This window comes from Marmota monax, unplaced genomic scaffold, assembly GCF_021218885.2.
Source record: "Marmota monax isolate L192 unplaced genomic scaffold, Marmota_monax_Labrador192_F-V1.1 WCK01_AAM20220418_F8-fsc00151, whole genome shotgun sequence".
Taxonomy (NCBI): domain Eukaryota; kingdom Metazoa; phylum Chordata; class Mammalia; order Rodentia; family Sciuridae; genus Marmota; species Marmota monax.
The window spans coordinates 2862809-2882840 of record NW_026694226.1 but is presented as its reverse complement, the minus strand read 5'-3'; the positions used below and the strand labels follow the sequence as shown (position 1 = coordinate 2882840).

Sequence of the window (20032 nt, the reverse complement as noted above, 5' to 3'; positions counted from 1 at the left end):
TAATTTCTTTGGAGTAAAAAGTGGATATAAGAAAGTGTGAACCACCAAAGCTGAGATGTAGGTGGGAGCTACATGTTTTAACATAATGTTAGACTCTCATGGAGAAAATGAAATTTCATATCAGTTCAAAAGTATTTGTGAATTATTCCACTGTGCTTTCTTAGTTCCTCTTTAGTTTAACAATTACAAAACCAAATTTTATAGGACTGAAATAATATCATAAAGAATTGCTGTTTGAATCTACAAGGCTGTGAGTGGCTCGTGATTTTGTGCCCAGCCAGACTGCGGCATTTGGTGGCCTGTACGGGGAACATCTGAAGAGAAGGTAAGTGAAATTGCTCGCCCCTGAAGAAGAGCGAAAGAATGGGTGACCATTTCAAAAAACAATATGTTCTTGTTTTGATTTATTTTGTTTTTATTTCAAGTTGCCTGTTCCTAGAACTTTCTCAGGCAAACTGGAGAAAATGGTTCACTCAAGGTTTGAAGTTGTTCGCCTCCGAGGAAGAGAAATTGTTAGAGAAAGGAGGCACCCCAGTAAGACCAAATTACAAAACCAAATTTTATAGGACTGAAATAATATCATAAGCACGTTTAAAAAGAAACTGTATCACATTGGTCCACTTACAATGACTATTCATGCTGTCTTTCTTTTGCCAAATAATGCCTTTTTTTTTTTTTTGGTACCTAGGATTGAACTCAGGGGTACTCACTAAGCCATATCCCAGCCCTATTTTGTGTTTTATTTAGAGACACTAAGTTGCTTAGTGCCTCACTAAGGCACTAACTCAGGGGTACTCACTAAGCCATATCCCAGCCCTATTTTGTATTTTATTTAGAGACACTGAGTTGCTTAGTGCCTCACAGTTGCTGAGGCTGGCTTTGAACTTGTGATTCTCCTGTCTCAGCCTCCAAGCCTCTGGGATTACAGGTGTGTGCCACTCTGCCAGGCCAAATAATGCCTCTTGTAATCTAGTTTTTCTGATGGCCATTAAAACCAACTATAGCAAGTCTGAATCATTAAAATATGCCAAGAAAATGTGGATTTCTATAAGTATTCCTAAAATATATATTTTTTAGTAATAGGTGGACGCAATACATTTATTTTGTTTATTTTTATGTGGAGCTAAGGATTAAACCCAGTGCCCCACACGTGCTGGGCAAATGATCCACCACTAAGCTACAACCCCAGCCCCTAAAAAATATTTAAAAAAACTCTTTGTAGGCTAAATCTAATTTGAAAGCCTTTGTTGAGATTACTTTTTTTTTTTTTTTGCTGGGGATTGAATCCAGGGCCTTGCGCATGTGAGGCAAGCACTCTACCAACTAAGCTATATACCCAGCCCTAAAAAGCCTTTGTTGAAAAGGCAAAAAGAAAACACATTTGTTGCAGTAATTCACTTGCAGGTCAGCATGGGAAAAGAAAGAAGAAGCAGAGCAAGCAAAGCAGCAGCAGAAAAAAAAGTCCTTTATTGTGTACAAGCAATCTTTTTATAGTATTGTGAACAAAGAAGGCAGCCTTCCAACATCAATAAATCAGGTCTTTCAGCTAATTAAACATAGCATATAGAAGTTTTACTTTCACTTTCTAATCAGAAGTGACCCGCTTCTCATGGCTAATCTACTTTCGGCCCGGAGTATGTTGAGCTCTGCTCTTTGTTAAGAACAGATAATAAAATTTTTCTCAGTGCCCTCCTAGCCCACTTGGCAGAACATCCCGTTTGAAGGCTAGTCCTCCCAAGGACAGCAGACACCTCGTTTTCAAGCATGTCCGTTGTTACCTTATCTAAACCTTGAAGGAGCCTCTCGTTTGCGAGCAGGCCCTCCCAAGGACAGTAGACACCTTGTTTTCAAGCATGTCCGTTGTTACCTATCTATACCTTGACAGAATATCCCTGTAGGCAGACTCCATCAAGGACAGTAATAGTAACACAGTCACATCTGATTCTCTACACACATTCAAGGGTTGATTGATAATATTTAAATACTTGTTTCTTTAGCCAGGAGGTGGGATGAGGCAGGCCTATAATACCAACTTCTCTGGAGTCTGTGGCAGGAGCATCTTAAGTCCAAGGCCAAACTGGACAATTTAGTGAGCATGTGTCTCAAAATAAAAAATAAAAAGGCTAGAGGTATAGCTTAGTGGTAGAACACCCCTGGATTTAAAGCCCTGAACCATACAATCAAACAAAAATCTTGTTTTTTTTTAATATTTATTTTTTAGTTTTCCACGGACATAACATCTTTGTTTTTGTATGTGGTGCTGAGGATCGAACCTGGGCCACACACATGCCAGGCGAGCACACTACCTCTTGAGCCACATCCCCAGCCCCCCAAATCTTGTTTTTTTAACCTAAAGAATATAGATGGGTCTGGGGTAGCTCAGTGGTAGAGCATTTGCTTAGTATGTGTGAGGCACTGGGTTTGATTTGTGAAGCACTGCATATAAATAAATGAATAAAATAAAGGTCCATCAACATCTAAAAAAATTTAGGAAGAAAAAAATAATATAAATGATGTTAGAATTCTACATTACAATATAGTGAATAAATAAAATTATTATTTAAAAGACTAGGTAGAATTTTTTTTTTTTTAGTAGTGACCACCCTTTCTTCAGACATTCTTCTCTCTTTTTTTTTTTTAAGAGAGAGAGAGAGATAATTTTTTTTAATATTTATTTTTTAGTTTTCGGCAGACACAACATCTTTGTTTGTATGTGGTGCTGAGGATCGAACCCAGGCGCATGCATGCCAGGAAAGCGCACTACCGCTTGAGCCACATCCCCAGCCCCTAGGTAGAATTTTTAACCATGGTTATCTAATTGAAATAATCCCTAGGCCATAAGTTTTAATGTTCTAATCAATAATCTAATTTGAAATATTTTAGCTGGGCAAAGTTGTAATGTGGCCTGTAATCCCAGTGGTTTGGGAGGCTGAGACAGGAGGATCGTGAATTCAAAGCCAGCCTCAGTAAAAGTGAGGCACTAGCAATGCAGTGAGACCCTGTCTCTAAATAAAATACAAAATAGGGCTGGGGATGTAGCTCAGTGGTTGAGTGCCCCTGAGTTCAATCCTGATAGCAAAAAAAAAAAAAAAAAAGTGGGGGGGTGTTGGTGCTGAGAATTGGACCCAGGTCATTAGGAATTTCTACCTCTGAAGTACACCCTCAGCCCCTACATCATCTGTTTTGACCTGTCATTTTGCAAAAGTGTGGTGTTTATAGCTCTCTGAACTTCGAGGAAATTTTCCATAAAACAGTTCTAGATCCTTAGGTAATTTATGTAGTAACTACTACTCAGAAAAGTGATTTTTCAAGGCTAAGGATATTTGCTCAGTTGTGTGTATTTCTTACTCCAATCTATTTAATCTATTTAAATTAGTTAATTTAAATAGATTAAAAAATACAGTAAAACTGGGCATGGTGGGGCACACCTGTAATCCCAGTAGCTCTGGAGGCTGAGGCAGGAGGATCTTGAATTCAAAGCCAGCTTTAGCAATTTAGTGAGGCCCTAAGCAACTCATTGAGACCCTGTCTCTAAATAAAATATTTAAAAAGGGCTGGGGATGTGGCTTGGTGGTTAAGCGCCCCTGGGTTCAATCCCTGGTACCAAAAAAAAAAAAAAAAGAAAGAAAGAAAAAGAAAAGAAAAAAGTACAGAAGGTGCTAAATGAAAAAAATTAATATTAAGTATCAAATTTCTTTTTGCAGTGGCTATTAGCAATACTGGTGGATTTTAAGTGTCTCTGAATTATCTCAGTTTTGTTTTGGGCAATTCTCATTCCTATTTATAACAGAATTAAAGGATTCAAAAATTGTTTAAAGGGGCTGGGGTTATAGCTCAGTGGTATAGCACTTGCCTAGCCTGTGTGAGGGTTTGATTTTCAGCACCACATAATAAATAAATAAATGAAGTAAAAAAAAATAAATCAGATAACCTTTAAAAATTGTTTAAGGCATTCTGTAGGATCACAATCTCTAATAAAATAACTATTCAGCATAGACACATAAGCAGGGGAAAAATATAGTCATAAAACTTATCAGTTAGCCAAAACATTACTAAGGGCTGCTTTTTTTTTTTTTTTAAGAGACAGGATCTCACTGAGTTCTTAGCAGCTTGCCATTGCTGAGTCTGGCTTTGAACTAGTGATCCTCCTATCTCAGCCCCCTGTGCTGCTAGGATTACAGGTGTGTGCCACCACGCCTTGTTTAGGGCTGTTTTCTTTTATGATTTTGTTTATTCAATTCAATACTGAAAAGTTTTGAAAGGGCATATAGTGGAGTTGCCCTCCTGCTCCTGCTTCTCATTTATCCAGTTTCCTTCCCCAGATATATAATATATATATATATAATATATATATATATATATATATATGATGCATATTTTATATTATATATTTAATATTCAATTAGATAACCATGATATATATAACTGTATATATAACCATTTTATATATATTATGTATACTTAAGTTATGTATAATATATAAGTATATATACATTTAAACTATATATATTATATATAAATATAACCATATAAAATATAAATAAAACATAGATCATTGAACTATGTTCCCAGCCCTTTTATAAAATTTTATCTTCAAGATAGAGTCTTGCTAAATTGCCCATGCTGGCCTCAAACTTGAGATGCTCTTACCTCAGCCTCCCGAGTACTGGGATTACAAGCATAACTCAGCACACCTGGCCTGGCTATTTGATAATGACTTGTAAGAACTTTTTGTATATTTTAGAAATTGGCTCTTTGTGATAGAGTTGAATATATTCCCTTTCTTCCTTCTGGTTTATCATTTGACTTTTGGTTTTCCTTTTGTGGTTTTTGCTACATAGAATTTTTTTATCTTTATATGATTGGATTTCTTAATTTGTGTTTCCTTTTTCAATGAATAACATTAAAATCTGGCATTCAGTGGAACCACCATTTGACCCAGCTATTCCCCTTCTTAGACTATACCCAAAAGACCTAAAAAGAGCATACTACAGGGACACAGCCACATCAATGTTTATAGCAGCACAATTCACAATAGCTAGAATGTGGAACCAACCTAGATGCCCTTCAATAGATGAATGGATTTTAAAAAGTGGCATTTATACACAATGGAATATTACTCAGCACTAAAAAATACAAGATCATGGCATTTGCAGGCAAATGGATGGCATTAGAGCAGATTATGCTAAATGACATTAGCCAATCCCTAAAAAACAAATGCTGAATGTCTTCTCTGATATAAAGGGGGTGACTCAAAATGGGATAGGGAGGAAGAGCATGAGAAGAAGACTACCACTAAATAGGGAAGAGAGGTGGGAGGGGAAAAGAGGGAGAAGGGGAGTTGTACGGAAAATGGAAGGAGAACCTCATTGTTATACAGAACACATATATGATGTTGTGATGAGAAAAAGAAAAAAAAAGTGTGTCACATTAGATTGGATAGAGAGAAAGGACGGAAGAGGAGGGGAGGAGTAGGGAGGATAGGAAGGACAGCAGAATAGAATAGACAATATGATTGATGTATGTACATTCCATGTATGTATTATATGTCAAAATACATTCTGCTGTCATGTATGACAAAAAATAAAAATAAATCATATGGTTAAAAAAAGAAAAAAAAATTTAAAATAAAATAAAATCTGGCATTCAGCTAAAAGCTTACATATAATCTCATGTATCTCCTGCTTCCTCATCGTTTTACATCCTTGTAATAGGTCTCAATTCCATCTACTTTTCCCATTCTAATTGCTACTGTCCTAATTAAGCTTCTTTTCCCACCTCCATTTTTTGAGACAGGGTTTTGCTATGTTGCCTGGGCTGCCATCAAACTCCTGAACTCAAGTTATCCTCCTGCCTCAACCTCCTCAGCAGCTGGGGCTACAGGCATGCATCCTTGTTTAAGGATTTATTTTTTTTGATGCTGTTATTAATAGAATTAATAGAATTTTTCATAATTTCATATTTTAAAAATATTTTTTAGTTGTAGATGGACACAATGCCTTTATTTTATTTTTTTTATTTTTATGTGATGCAGGGGATTGAACCTAGTGCCTCACACATGCTAGGCAAGCGCTCTACCACTGAGCCACAACCTCAGCCCCTCACATTGTTTATTGATAATTTTAGCAATGCAATGGATTTCTATGTATGGATTTTTGTATTCTGTGACCTCATTGAATATATTAATTCTAGTAGTGTTTTTTTTTTTTTTCCCTTTCATTGCTGAGGATTGAACCAGGGGCACTTTATCACTGAGCTTCATCCCTGTCCTTTTTTTTTTTTTTTAATTATTTTTAAAAATTTTTATTTACTTCAAAATCCTTTTTAATTTTTTATTGAGACAGAATCTTGCTAACTAGCTGAGAGTGTCCTTGAACGTGAAATTCTCCTGCCTTGGCCTCCGAAGTCACTGGGATTACAGGTGTGTGCCACCACACCTGGCTGTACCCAGGCTCTTGTGACCACTGAAGTATACCCCAGCCTGCTACTGGGTCTTTATCTAGATTTATAGCAAGGAATAAAATGGATATGTCATACTCAAACATATCATGTTTAGGTGAAAAAATACATCAAAACTTATAAAATGCTTTATAATCCACAAAGTAATTTTATAGTCATTGTCTGATTTGAATGTTCTGATAATCACTGAGAAATAAGCAGAACCAATACTACATGGATTTTGTAGAAAGAAAACTGATTGTGATTTTCTAGTTTAGCACAGCAAATGGTAAAGCTGGTTGTAAATTCCAAACTTTTGATCTGGCTACTACAAATCCTATACTTGGTTTTTCCATATTTGCCAAATATAACCTATTTTACCCAGAAGGTGGCAGTGTTCCTACCTAACCCCAGAACTGGGGATTGAATTGAGGGCCTCATGCATGCCAGGAAAGTCCCCTGCTACAAGTGTTTCTCTTAATATTCATTGAAAGTTCATTTTCCTATTTGAGGTACTTAAAAAGAGGTGAAAATTACATTATTTTGACAGAACTTTTTTTTTTCTAACACGGTACTGGGGATTGAACCTAGGGCTCTTGCACATGCTAGGCAATCACTTTACCACTGAGCTACACTCCAGCCCTTTTCATTTTATTTTGAGATAGGGTCTTGAAAAGTTGTCCAGGCTGTCCCTGAACTTGAGAACCTCCCGCTTCAGCCTTCCCAGTAGCTGGGATTGCAGATGTGTAACACCACACCGCAGCAAAACAGTTTGCCTCAGAGAACATTACTTCATCATATGTTTTGATGTTAAAGATAAAGATATTAATAAAATCGGTGCCTATATTATAGGAGTTCACAATTTGGGAGGAAGATGTGGAGGTGGGCACTGGAGATTTAGCTCAGTGGTACACCACTTGCCTAGCATGGAAGATGCCTTCGTACAATAAAATGAAGAGCTAGTGCAGTGAAGAGGCTGAGGCAGAGATCATAAGTTTATAGCCAATCTGAGCAATGTAGGGAGATCCTGTCTCAAAATAAAAAGGGCTCGGGGTATAGGTCAATAGTAGAACATCTTTGGGTTCAATCCCAGTACTGCCAAAAAAAAAAGGTAGATGAACTATCAAGCAAAGTTAAAATACTTCAAAAATTTCAAACAAAAAAAATTTTTTTTTCTTGTGGTACTAGAGATTAAACTGGGGTTGCTCTACCACTAAGCTACACCTCATCCCTTTTTATTTTGAGACAGGTTCTTGCTAAATTGCCCCAGGCTGGCCTCAAACTTGTGATCCTCCTGCTGCATCCTTTTGAATATCAGGGATTATATATGTTACAGGAATACAAATTTATAATGAACCTCTTGAGATGGTGCCTTTTTTTTCTTTTCTTTTTCTTTTTCTTGTGTTGGAATATCAGGCCTAAGGCTTAGTGCAAGCTAGGCAAGCACTCTGCCACTTAGCTACACCTCTAGACCCTTGAGGTAGTGTCTTGTGCACGTGCATGTGTGTGTACAGTGTGTGTGTGTGTGTGTGTGTGTGTGTCCCTGTAGATTGAACCCAGGAGTACTCTACCCCTAATTTGTATTTTATTTAGAGACAGGTCTTGCTATTGCTGAAGCTGGCTTTGAACTCTTGATCCTCTTGTCTCAGCCTTCCGAGATGCTGGAATTATAAGTGTGCGCCACCACACCCAGCTCTTATATTCAACTTTTACATTTAGTTTAAGATTTCAGGATAACAGTAGCACTTATCCCAGAAGGAAAACAAAATTCAAGAATATAACCTCCTAAATTTACAGTGAATCAAAACTCAGATAAAATCTTGAATACCTGGTTAGTAGCACCTTCTAGCAACCGTGGTTTTCTACAAACTCTTTTGCTGTTTATGCTAGTTTATCCCAATGTACAAATTAAGAATAGGTGGCTCAAGTGTGAAGGAAGCAGGTATCTACTGAATAAAAAGAATATCACCATATGATTGATCAATGTAGACCATTTTAAAGAACGCATAGAATCTAGTTTCTACATTAGGCTAACTTTCTGTCCCAATGATTCTACATGATTTGATTTCTGTATTCATTCCTTAAGTGTTTAGAAAAGAAAAAGTTCATTTGAAAAAGTTGTTGAGATATTCTCTGTAGTAATTTTTGGCCAGAAATATTTGTTGCTATAGGAGATGAGAGCATACTATTGGCACTGATATACAGGGTGTGAGATAAATTATTCTTTGGAGTCTTGCCTGTTTTCCAGTGAAATAAATTGAGGAGAATTGAGGCCAGGCTTTCCCAATTTCTAGTTTTAGACTGATTTTGTCATTCCAGCCTATATCAGAAGGGGTCAGAGCTAGGTTTTGCTTTGTGTTTGATACAGCTCCTTAAGTTTCCTGCCTAAGGAAGCAAAGGTGTTAAATACCCCTCCACCACCACTTTTCCTAAGGCTTAACTTCATCCCTTTAACAGGAAATAAATTCAACTTTTTGGATTATTTTCATTACATAATATTTGAGGAGCACTTCTGCACTTGGGACAGGCAGCACTCCTGCACTTGAGGCAGAAAGTTAATCAGTGGAAGGAAAGATAATGAATAAGGAGTATTTATATTGGGGTGGGGTATGAAGGGTGTGTATGTGGGGAGATATCCATGACTGTGTTATGCCTTGTTCAGATCTCTGAGCTACATTCTGAGCTTCACTAGCAAAACAGCCTGTCTTAACTTCTTTCAGCCACATGTGCCACATCAGATTGGCTCTCGTGAAATGGCTGGCTGGAGTCCAGCACATCTGCAGGTGATGCATTCTTCTGAGTTTTCCATCCTGATGTGAAGGGGCCTATAGTGGCAAAAAAAACATTTTTTAACATACAGATCAAGGATGATCCAGCCCCAGTTCCTTTACTTGGAATACAAGTTTAAAAAGGTTGCTTTTCTGAAGAAATCACAAATCAGTCTATACTGAAAAGAGACATTAAAGAGAAGCTAAAGAATAACTTTTTTAAAAAATTTATTTATTTAGTGGTGCTTTACCACTGAATTATATTCCCAGACCTCCATTTTTTTTTTTTAATTGAAACAGGGTTTTGCAAAGTTGCTGAGACTAGTCTTGAATTTGTGATCTTCCTGCTCACCCTCCAGAGTTGAGTTGTGGGATTATAGGTGTGTACCACCAAGCCCAGAAAACAACTCTTACTTTACTTTTTCTTCCCCTCTCAAAATACTTCTAGTGCTGGGACCACGAAAACTAAAAATTAAAGAGACATTGACCAAATCTAGAAAAAGGTGGGCAATATAATGGGCAAAACAGAAGGGAGTCAAAGTAAACACTGGAGGAAATAGGATTCTTCCTCCTTCCATACACTTCCTGAATCTAACCATAGAACACTGTGCCTTCCTCATCTCTTCCACACACACACACCATATCCACTTACTGGCTGGATGTGGTGTAGTATGCTTGTAATCCCCACTACCCTGGAGGCTGAGGCAGAAGGATCACAAATTCAAGGCCACCAGGGGGCAAAACCTCATCTCAAAAAATGAAAATGGCTTGAGATATAGCTCAGTAATAGAGCCTCTCTGAGTCTCAATAACGCTAGGAACAGTGGTGCTTGCCTATAATCCCAGCAATTTAGGAACCCGAGGCAGGAGGATTGCAAGGTCTTCAAGGCAGTCAAGATGACATAGTGAGACCTTGTCTCAAAATAAAAAATCAAAAGGGCCAGGGATATAGCTCGTGATAAAGCACATGGCTTGAGGCCTTGGGTTCAATCTTCAGCACTACACATTTACCCCACCCCAAATTTGAAAAAACTAAACATACCAGAATAAAGGATGCTGTTCCCACTTAGTTTTGTTAGTGCTCTTTGACATAATTTACCTTTGATATCAGTTTGTGTATATGGGTAATTTTACTTCTGTGGCTTCTATGTGAACTTATTTAAAAACTATAAAGATGTAGATTTTTATATTAGTTCATCTAAATAGTTTATTTAGTTGGATCCTTCTTTGTCTCCTTTCTATCTGGTACACCACTCTAGGGGAAAATGGAGTTAAGTTTTGTTTTTTTTCTTTAATATTTTTTATAGTTTTTTAAATAGTTCCGAACCCAGTCTCTGAGGTATGGCCATGCAAGCGCTCAACCACTGAGTTACATCCCCAGCCCCTGGGGTTAAGTTTGTTTTTTTTTTTTTTTAGTTGTAGATTGACACAATACCTTTATTTATTTTTATGTGGTGCTGAGGATTGAACTCAGTGCCTCACACATGCTAGGCAGGCATTCTACCACTGAGCTACAGCACAGCCCTTGGGGTTCAGTTTTAAGATGAATAAAATCCATATCTCTACCCCCAGAGATCTGCTTCGATTTCTTCGTTTAGTAGGACTCAAAGGAAAATGAGAGCTGGGGTATCTTGTACCTAGTGCTCTTTGATTCTGTGGTGTTTGTTTGTTTGTTTCTAAGAGCTTAAAGATGTTATGCCAATTTACAGGAGATAGGGAGTTATGAAAATAATTCTTTTTTAATATTTTTTTTTAGTTATAGTTGGCCACAATACCTTTATTTTATTTATTTATTTTTATGTGGTGCTGAGGATAGTACCCAGAGCCTCACACATGCCAGACGACTGCACTACCACTGAGCCACAACCCAGATCCACGAAAAGAATTTTTGAATAATCAGTTCATTTGCTAATGGGGGAAGAGAGAAAGGAAAAATTGGATTGAGTGGTCCCTGTGGAACTTCTGATATAGTATTTTCCAGGTATGTAGTTTAACCTGCTTTGTCCTAATATAATCTTTCTTCCCCCCAGTGCTGGAGTTGAACCCAGGGCTTTGTATATGCTAGGCAAGTACTCTGTCTCTGAGCTACATCTACATTCTCCCCTTTAAAAAAAAAATCTTGCTTTGAGATGGAATCTTGCTGAGTTACTCAGGTTGGCCTCAAATTTTATTTTATTTATTTATTTTTGGTACTGGGAATTGAACCCAGAGGTGCTTAATCACTGTGCCACATCCCCAGCCCTTTTTCATATTTTACATTATTTTTTATTTTGGGGGGGAGGGTGCTGGGGATTAGAACTTAGGGCCTTGTGCATGCAAGACAAGCACTCTATCAACTGAGCTATGTCCCAGCCCCTTGGCCTAAATTTTCAAACCACCTGCCTCAAATCTCCTGTAGCTAAGATTATAGGTGTGCACCATTGCACCTGGCTGAGACTCCATCTCTTTGAAAAAAGGTTAAAAGTAATGATTTTTAATGTTTTCATCATAAACAAATGAAAATGTTTGAGGGGTTAGGTATGTTTGACTTGATTTAAATATTACACAATATGTGCATATATCAAAACATTGCCTGCTACACATTAATAGATATAATTTTTATGTATCAGTTAAAAGCAAACTTAATTTATAAGATTTGAAATGTTTGTCAAAGAGATATTGTCATTTTCATATTCATAGCAACACTATTCATAATAGCCAAGTTATAGAATCAACCTAAATGTCTCTCAACAGATGAATAGATAAAGAAAATATGGCATATTTTCACAATGGAAGACTATTCAGCCTTTAAAAAGAAGGAAATTCTGTCATTTTGTAACTGCAGGATGGAACTGGAGAACATTATGCTAAGTAAAAGAATCCAGACACACAAAAACAAATACTACATGTTCTCATCACATGTGGAATCTAAAATAATCAAACTCACAGAAGCAGAGGGTAGAATGGCTGTTAGAAAGGCTGAGAGGTGGGGGAGTACAAAAGGGTATAAAATCTCAGGAGAAATGAGATTCTTTTTTTTTAAAGATCTAATTGCACACCTTGGTGAATTTTATTAATAGTGTATTACAGGAGCTGGGGTTGTGGCTCAGTGGTAGAGTGCTTGCCTAGCATGTGTGAGGTACCGGGTTTGATTTTCAGCACCACATATAAATAAATAATAAAGTTCCATCGACAACTGAAAAATATTTTAAGGAAAAAAAAATAGTGTATTGTACATTTCAAAATTACTAAGTAATTTCAAATGTCCTCACCACAACGAAATGATGGGTTATCTGAGGTGATGGATATATTAGCTTGATTCAGTTATCCCATATTATATTCATAAGTCATATCTCTTTGTACTCCATATAAGAGCTATAAATTGTTAATTTACAATTAAAAAAAAAACACCATGAATAGCCAATTACAGTGAGACACATCAGTAGGATGACAACTACAAAAGAGAAACACGGGGGAGCTGGGGTTGTGGCTCAGTGGCAGAGCGCTTGCCTAGCATGTGTGAGGCACTGGGTTTGATTCTCAGCACCACATACAAATAAATGAACAAAATAAAGGTCCATCAACATCTAAAAAAATAAATAAATATATAAAAGAAACACATAGCTCACTGGTAGAGTGCTTGCCTTTACTGCAGCCTGCAGGAACCCTGGGTTCAATCCCCAGCACACACACAAACAAAACAAACAAAAAAACTCAGCCTTCAAAAAGTGAATATTAGAATTTTAAAAAATTAAATTGATTGCCTTTATGGATCTGGTCCTCAAGAGTAAGTTTTCTGAACCACATTAAGCCAAAGGAGAAGGTATCTACCAAGGACTTCAATAGCAAGGATAAATTGGTATATAATTAATGAGTATCTGAGGGCAGGGAAGGTGCTTTTTTGAAAAATATGTCATTACTGAGAGATGCTGTTATTTATTTATTTGCTGTAATTGGCTCCTATTTCCAATCTCAGTTGCAATTCCCACATTGAGGCTGTTCCCACCCTTCCTGTGTCCCTTGAGCTGCGCAGGCACTTCCTGTCCTATTGGAAATGAAAGTTACAGACTGGGGGTGGATGTGTATGTGTGTATTTACTCTGCAGAATGCTAGTACTGTCTGTTCCATTATCATAGCAAAAAAAGTGACAGGAAAACCAGGCTGGAGACCAGAACTTCATTTTAGGAGCTTTATGTTTGTTGTGACAAAACAGACTGGATCAATTGATGTTTGGAGGGTACTTGTGATGTCGCAGGGTGGCCTTAAGAAGGGATTTGAACACTTTCATTCTAAGTCCTGTTCCACTTAGATGGGGAGGGTTCCTGGGTATCAATGTTAAGTTTTTGGCTTACTAGAATTTTCTTGTTAAGGCTTCTCCTACAAGGGATTTCTTTGAAACTATTAGATTTAAATCTTGTTACAACTGTGTTAGGTTCTTACTCTTAAGTTATGTTTTTCTCCCTAGGAAATTTTCTATTTTTCTTCTTTAAAACATATGTTCTTTAAATAGTTATGTATATATTTATTTTTACAGCTCCAAGAGGACTTAAGCAGCCCTCCCAACTCTACAAACTTCAGCGTGGACATAAATTCCAGTTTTGGTGAGTTGCTGTACTTATTTCAGCTTCATGGATCTTAAAAGACTTGGAAATAGTGGGATAAAGAGTCAAATAAGATATATTTCAGTCTGATAATGGCTTTTTTGGTGGGGAGGGTGCCAGGGATACTTAACTACTGAGCCACATCCCCAGACCTTTTTATCTTTTTATTTTGAAACAGGGCCTCACTAAGTTCCTTAGGGTCTTGCTTACTTGCTGAGGCTGACTTTGAACTTGTGATCTATCCTCTTGCTTCATCCTCCCAAGCTGCTGGGATTACAGGCATGCACCACCCGGCCTGATAATGCCTTCTTAAATATGAACTCCTTCCTGAGAGAATGTGAAATAGGAGTCCCAGGGTATTAGCGTAATCTGGGAGAAACAGAACTATCTAAGGATCTAAAATTCATTTTTCCCCATTTTTTATTTTCTCTGCTTTTTGGTGTGTTCCTCTGTTCTTTATTAGAGCATTAAGATCACTCTAAATATACTCTATCTCAGTATATATTCTTTTTTTGTTGGTAGGGGATTGAACCCAGGGGTACTTAATCACTGAGCCACATCCCCAGCCCTTTTTATATTTCATTTCTTTGCTAAGCTGCATAGGGACTTGCTAAATTACTAAGGCTGGCTCTGAACTATCCTCCTGCCTCAGCCTCTTGAGTTGCTGGGAATTTGTTTTCTTTATGTATTCACCAAGTCAATATCTCAGTGGTCCCTTTGGCATCAAGCTTAAAATCTTCTTATAGCTGAGATCTGAGGAAAGGGAAATTTCTGTTGTCTTTTTATAAGAATCAGAACTTGTTCACAGAGTAAAGGGGATGAATTTGAAAAGGGTTAGACCTACAGATTCTTCTTTCTAGCTTTAACTACTGAGCTTATGGAAAACAAAAAACTAATATCTTGGGCATTAGGACCCAGTGGAAGTGGCTCGTTCAGACTCTGGACTAACTTCTCTCAGTGACGTAGAAGCAGCCCTAACTCATTCTTACCCGCAGCCCCCCCATCTCTCTCTCCTGCTCCCTTTCTCCCCTTTCTCCTCCCCCTCCCTTCTCCCTCTCCCTCCCTCTTTTTTTTTTTCCTCCCTCTCTCTCTTTCTCCCTCTTTACCCCCTCCCTTTCCTTCTCACTCTTCTCTTTCTCAGTTCTCTAACATTAAAGAGAAAATGCTGCTATCAGTAACTTCCAGGCCTGGGATTTCAACTTTTGGCTATAACAAGAACAACAAAAAGGTAGGGAAAAGAGCTTTTTTGGAATTCAGTTACTTCCTTTTCTGGGGATCCGGGAGTGCCCTTGGCTTTAGCATTCTCCTTTAAGAGGGGAATGAGTTCCTCCCTCGGCTCAGTGCTCTCTTTTCCACTACTTCTTTTGGTGCCATTTCTCACCTGGTTCTGGTGTTAAGAGTTTACAGTCCCTGTTTATGAGGCCTGAGAAGGCATGGAAATTAAAAACAAATCAAGCTTGCAAGTTTGTATCCTTGAGAAATGAAGTTAGACTCCCAGATGATACACCTATCTCCATGGGGATAATATGTCATCTCAGACCGTGTCCCCTAGCCCTCTCCCAACAAACTCATTTTGACTTTTGGTCAACAATGTCTATTCTCCTCCACTCTGCCTTTTGTTTGTTTGTTTATTTATTTATTTATTTATTTATTTATTTATTATTTTATGTATGTATTTATATTGTGCTAGGGATCAAACCCAGGGTTTCCTGCATGCCAGACAAGCACTCTACCACTAAGCTACATCCCAAGCCCCCTACCTTCCTTACTATCACCAGACTGCTGAAATCACAGGTAGTACAATTTCACAGCTCATCAAGAACTGGGTATGTTCTTCTAGACCCTGAGACCCTATCCCACTCATTTTGTAAAGAAGGAATCTTGAGAGATGACATGCCTTGGGATTAAGGCATAAAGGTCTGTGATTCTTTGGATCTTGCTTATTATGATCTGATACTTGGAGCTCTGCAGATAACCAGGCTTAGCAGGGATCCTTAGAGTCTTTATGATTAACCATGGCTTCCAGAGAGATGTACTGTGGTTGGGCACATGGGCAGTCTGGAAAGACATGGACAATCTTGCCCACATTTGCCAGGGAATATCCTTGGGAGTTTCTTGGCATTTCAGGGCACAGTATTGATTAAGAGAAATTTTATGGGGCTGGGAATTTAGCTCAGTGGTAGAGTGCTTGTATAGCTTGCATGAGGCTCTGACTTTGATCTCTAGCACTGCCAAAAAATAAATAAATAAAAGAAAGAAAGAAACTTCATGCTGTAGCAGGAAGATTCTACTCACTGTCTGGGTATTGTAACTGTTCTTAATAAGACAGGGATTTTTGCTCATCTAATAGAATGTTGGAGGTTGCAAAGATCTCTGCTGCTTTCTCGTGTACCTATAGAGATCATTGCAGGTATATTTAAACCTAAGTGTCTAATCAGGGCGGTGGGTGAATTTATTTATTTATTTGTTGTTGTTGATATTGGGATTTAACCCAGGGCTTCATGCATGCTAAGTAAATGCTCTAACCACTTAACTGCTTTCCCAGCCCCTAGTGGGTGAACGTTTATAGACCCAAACTTAATGTTAAGTTATAGTTGTTAGTTTGTATAGTTTTATTCTGTTTATGTCTTTAAGAATGAAAGGTTCATACATATTTGTTGAATATGCATATCCTGATAACCTCCTATTAAATGTTATACAGTTTTATGTATTATACAGATATATTTGAGAGGGGAATATTTCATCTATCTTTATTCTCTTCAAATTGGTATAGTACTGTATTAAAGCTTCTTTCCAGATTTTTTTTTCTCTTCACATTTGGGGTTACTCAGAACCCACTAAAATAAAGTAAAATGAATCTCCAAAATTGACTGTTTTCCTATTTCAGGGTCTTATGTATTTGAAGATATCTAAAACCTCTCTCATCATCAGCTCTCCACTCCCTCAACCCCCTGGGAGAATAAGAAGTGTTTAACTAGCTTCTAAATCTAGTGCAGTATAGGGAGCAAAAGGTATGGTTGTAAATTTGAATTCAAATTTCATATCTCTTCCTGATAACCTGTAAGATATAGGAAGAAATTCAGGAAACATTGGGACCAGTGGGCAGGATAGGAATAACATTGTATAACATTAGTAACATTGTTACTAATATGTTTGTCAATCTTTGGGTTCTATGGGTCACTGTTATGTATGAGACATCTAAGGATGCTGTATATTTACATCCTTTTGTGTCTGTATATATGACTCTTGTGTGTTTTTGTTAGATTGTGAATGTTGAGTGTATTTAAACTAATGCTTTACCATGTTTCTAGTCTGCTGTTGACATATAGGCTTAATATGTTTGTTTCTCTGTTTTGGGACAAGTGTTATGGATGCATGAAAATGTATTCATGTAATTTGTGCTTTTTAAAAATAATCTAACATTAATTTTTAAAATAACTTAGATTTTTAGTGATAAATGTAAGGTATACCCTTTATTAAATTAAACATAAAGGGATTTATAAAATAGTCCTCCCTTTGTGTCCTATAGTTCTTTACTCAACCCAATTCCTCAAGGAAAGTAACTGGTAATAGTTTGGTGTATGTGTCATTTGAGACTTTTTTTTTTTTTTTTGTAGCAGGGATTGAACCCTGAGGCTCATTGTCACAGGCTACATCCCCAGCCCTTTTTTATTTTGAGACAGTGTCTCACTAAGTTGCTGAGGAGGCCTTGAACTTGTAATCCTCCTGACTCAGCCACCGGGATTACAGGCATGTGTCACTGTACTCGTATCCAGACTTTTTTAAAATGCCAAAACAGAGTTTTAATCTTGACAGTAGCTAATTTGCTGTTTCTATTAAGATAACCTGTAAGATATAGGAAGATATCAGGTGGAACCAATCTATGTAATAAAGTTGTTGGACCTGCTCCAAATGTTTAAAAAATGGAAATAGGGCTGGGGGTATGTAGCTCAGTGGTAGAGCATGTGCTTGGCATACTCAGGAAGCTCTGAGTTTAGTCCCCAGCACCCATCCCTTAAAAAAGCAATCAAATTATACATATCTGCTACTTTTTTTAAAAAAGACCAGAATTTTTACACCATAATTTGCTGTTGTCTATAGTCATCACCTGTGGTTTTTAGAATAACAGATTACCAGAGATATTACCATTTTGATTTTTAAATTTTTTTTAAGAGAGAGAGAGAGAATTTTTTTTTAATATTTATTTTTTAGTTTTCGGCAGACACAACATCTTTGTTTGTATGTGGTGCTGAGGATCGAACCTGGGCCGCACGCATGCCAGGCGAGCGGGCTACCGCTTGAGCCACATCCCCAGCCCGATATTACCATTTTGAAAAGTTGTTTTTTGTGTACCACTTGTGACTTGCTTATATTAAAGTGTATTATTTACTAGATTTTAAAAAGTAGGATTACTTAATTTTTTCCCCTTCTTTTCTGGGGATTGAATCCCAGGTGTTTTACATCCCCATCACCCCCACCCCATTTTTTTTATTTATTTATTTTTTTTTTTTGCAGTGCTGGGGATTGAACCCAGGGCCTTGTATAAGCCTTGTATAATTTTCTCTTCCCCAGTCCTCCCAAGCCCTTTTTATTTTCACTTTTTTATTTGGGGATAGGGTCCTGCCTAGGCTGGTCTTGAATTTATGATTCTTCTGCCTCGGGATTACAGGTGTGCGCCGCCACACCCAGCAGGATTATTTTATTTTGAAATATATACTTACTGGGGAAGTTTCTAAGAAGCTCATGATAATCATACTTTTCTTACTTTTTGGCTGGTGTTAAATATAAGAATGCAGTCAACAAAAGCATAATGCCTAATAAAGGCAATCTTTATTGGGATATAGTGTTAAATTCCCATTTATTTCTTTGGAATTAAAATAGTTACAGAAAGGGGAAATGTGGACTTCAAAAAGGGATTCTGGAAGATAATTTAATGTACTTTTTAAAAACATCAGTTTTAATGGCCTTCAATTAGTCTTTGTTATAGGGCTGAAGCAAAAAAAAAGTTATTTCTAGGGTCTTGCCACTGTATCTTCAGTGTTTGAGTGAGTTGTCTCAGTAGGGAGATTGGAGTATAGGTGAGGTTGAAGGAGGAAATATTTGGGACTAAAGGAATTTCATACTTGTACAGGGCCTAACCACACCTTCCCTGACATCATCTCCCTGGCATGTGTTATTATAATTTAACTCCTCATAGCATCAACAACCATTTCCTTTGGAAAAAAAGAAAAGGGACTGCATTTAATGTGGGATAATTTGCTTTCCCCATGTATTTCATACAGTTTCAATTTCTTCTTGATGTTAACACATTGAAGACCAATGTGGGGCTGGAGGCTGTGATGAAAATAGGACTGACTAGTGGGTGTTGCCAGATCTTTAGTCTTTGATAAGCTTCAGTAAACTGAGATGGTCAAGGTGTTTACTCAGAAGAGAGTGAGAAACACTGCTGGAATCATTTCTACTTATAAAGGGAGAGAGAATTTTCTGCATTTATATTTACTACATTTTTGTCTAATCAATTTGAAGAGAACTGAGAACTAAGAACTTGTAGGTCTAATATCTCTTGACTAGGACAGCTTTGTGTGTGTGTGTGTGTGTGTGTGTGAGAGAGAGAGAGACAAGGTCTTACTATGTTGCCTAGGCTGGCCTCAAACTCCTGGGCTCAAGCAGTCCTCTTGCCTGAACCTCCTGAGTAGCTGAGACTACAGGTACATGCTGCCATGCTTGGCTTAGGACAGCTATGAATTATGTTATTAGTATTAAGTTAACTCAGTTGGTTGAAGCTTAGCGGTGATATCTTAACATTGATCCCTCCATTCCATTTTTACGTACCACTCTAATTTGTACTATCAATTTTGACTATTTTTACTACTATAGTAAGCATTCCACATGATGTCCTTGTCTACTGTTTTCCTACCTTTTATGCTTTGCCCCCAAATATAAGAAATTTATATTTTTGGTTGTCCTGGAGATTGAATCCAGGAGTGATATACCACAGAGCCACATCCCTGGTTCTTTTTATTTTGAGATAGGTCTGGCTAAATTGCTGGGTTTATAGGCATGTGCCACTATGCCTAGCTGCCTCCAAGTAATTTTATACCTGCTTCCAGAACAATCTTCCAACACCCCAGCATTCTAGCACAGATTATTTCTTGTATAAAACACTTTCATAGCTATATATTACCTGCTGGAAAAAGCCTAATTCCCTAGCCTAATATCCACCTGTCTTGCCTTTCCTTATTTTCTC

General features: G+C 37.5%; 1 protein-coding gene across 10 annotated transcripts in view; it reads left to right on the top strand.

Moving 5' to 3' along the window:
• Rbms2 (RNA binding motif single stranded interacting protein 2) overlaps positions 1–20032 on the top strand; it is a 72117-nt gene that overhangs the window by 3517 nt on the left and 48568 nt on the right. For 3 of the 10 annotated variants that reach the window (XM_046466780.2, XM_058586161.1, XM_058586162.1), the window contains exon 1: positions 14882–15013. In XM_046466780.2, coding sequence (XP_046322736.1) covers positions 14948–15013 — 66 coding nt within the window. In that variant the 5' untranslated portion in view covers positions 14882–14947. Of the gene's footprint in view, positions 1–206; positions 326–11126; positions 11187–13276; positions 13422–13718; positions 13786–14881; positions 15014–20032 lie in introns of those variants that run through there. The other 7 variants (XM_058586159.1, XM_046466777.2, XM_058586158.1 and 4 more) reach the window with 7 other exon arrangements.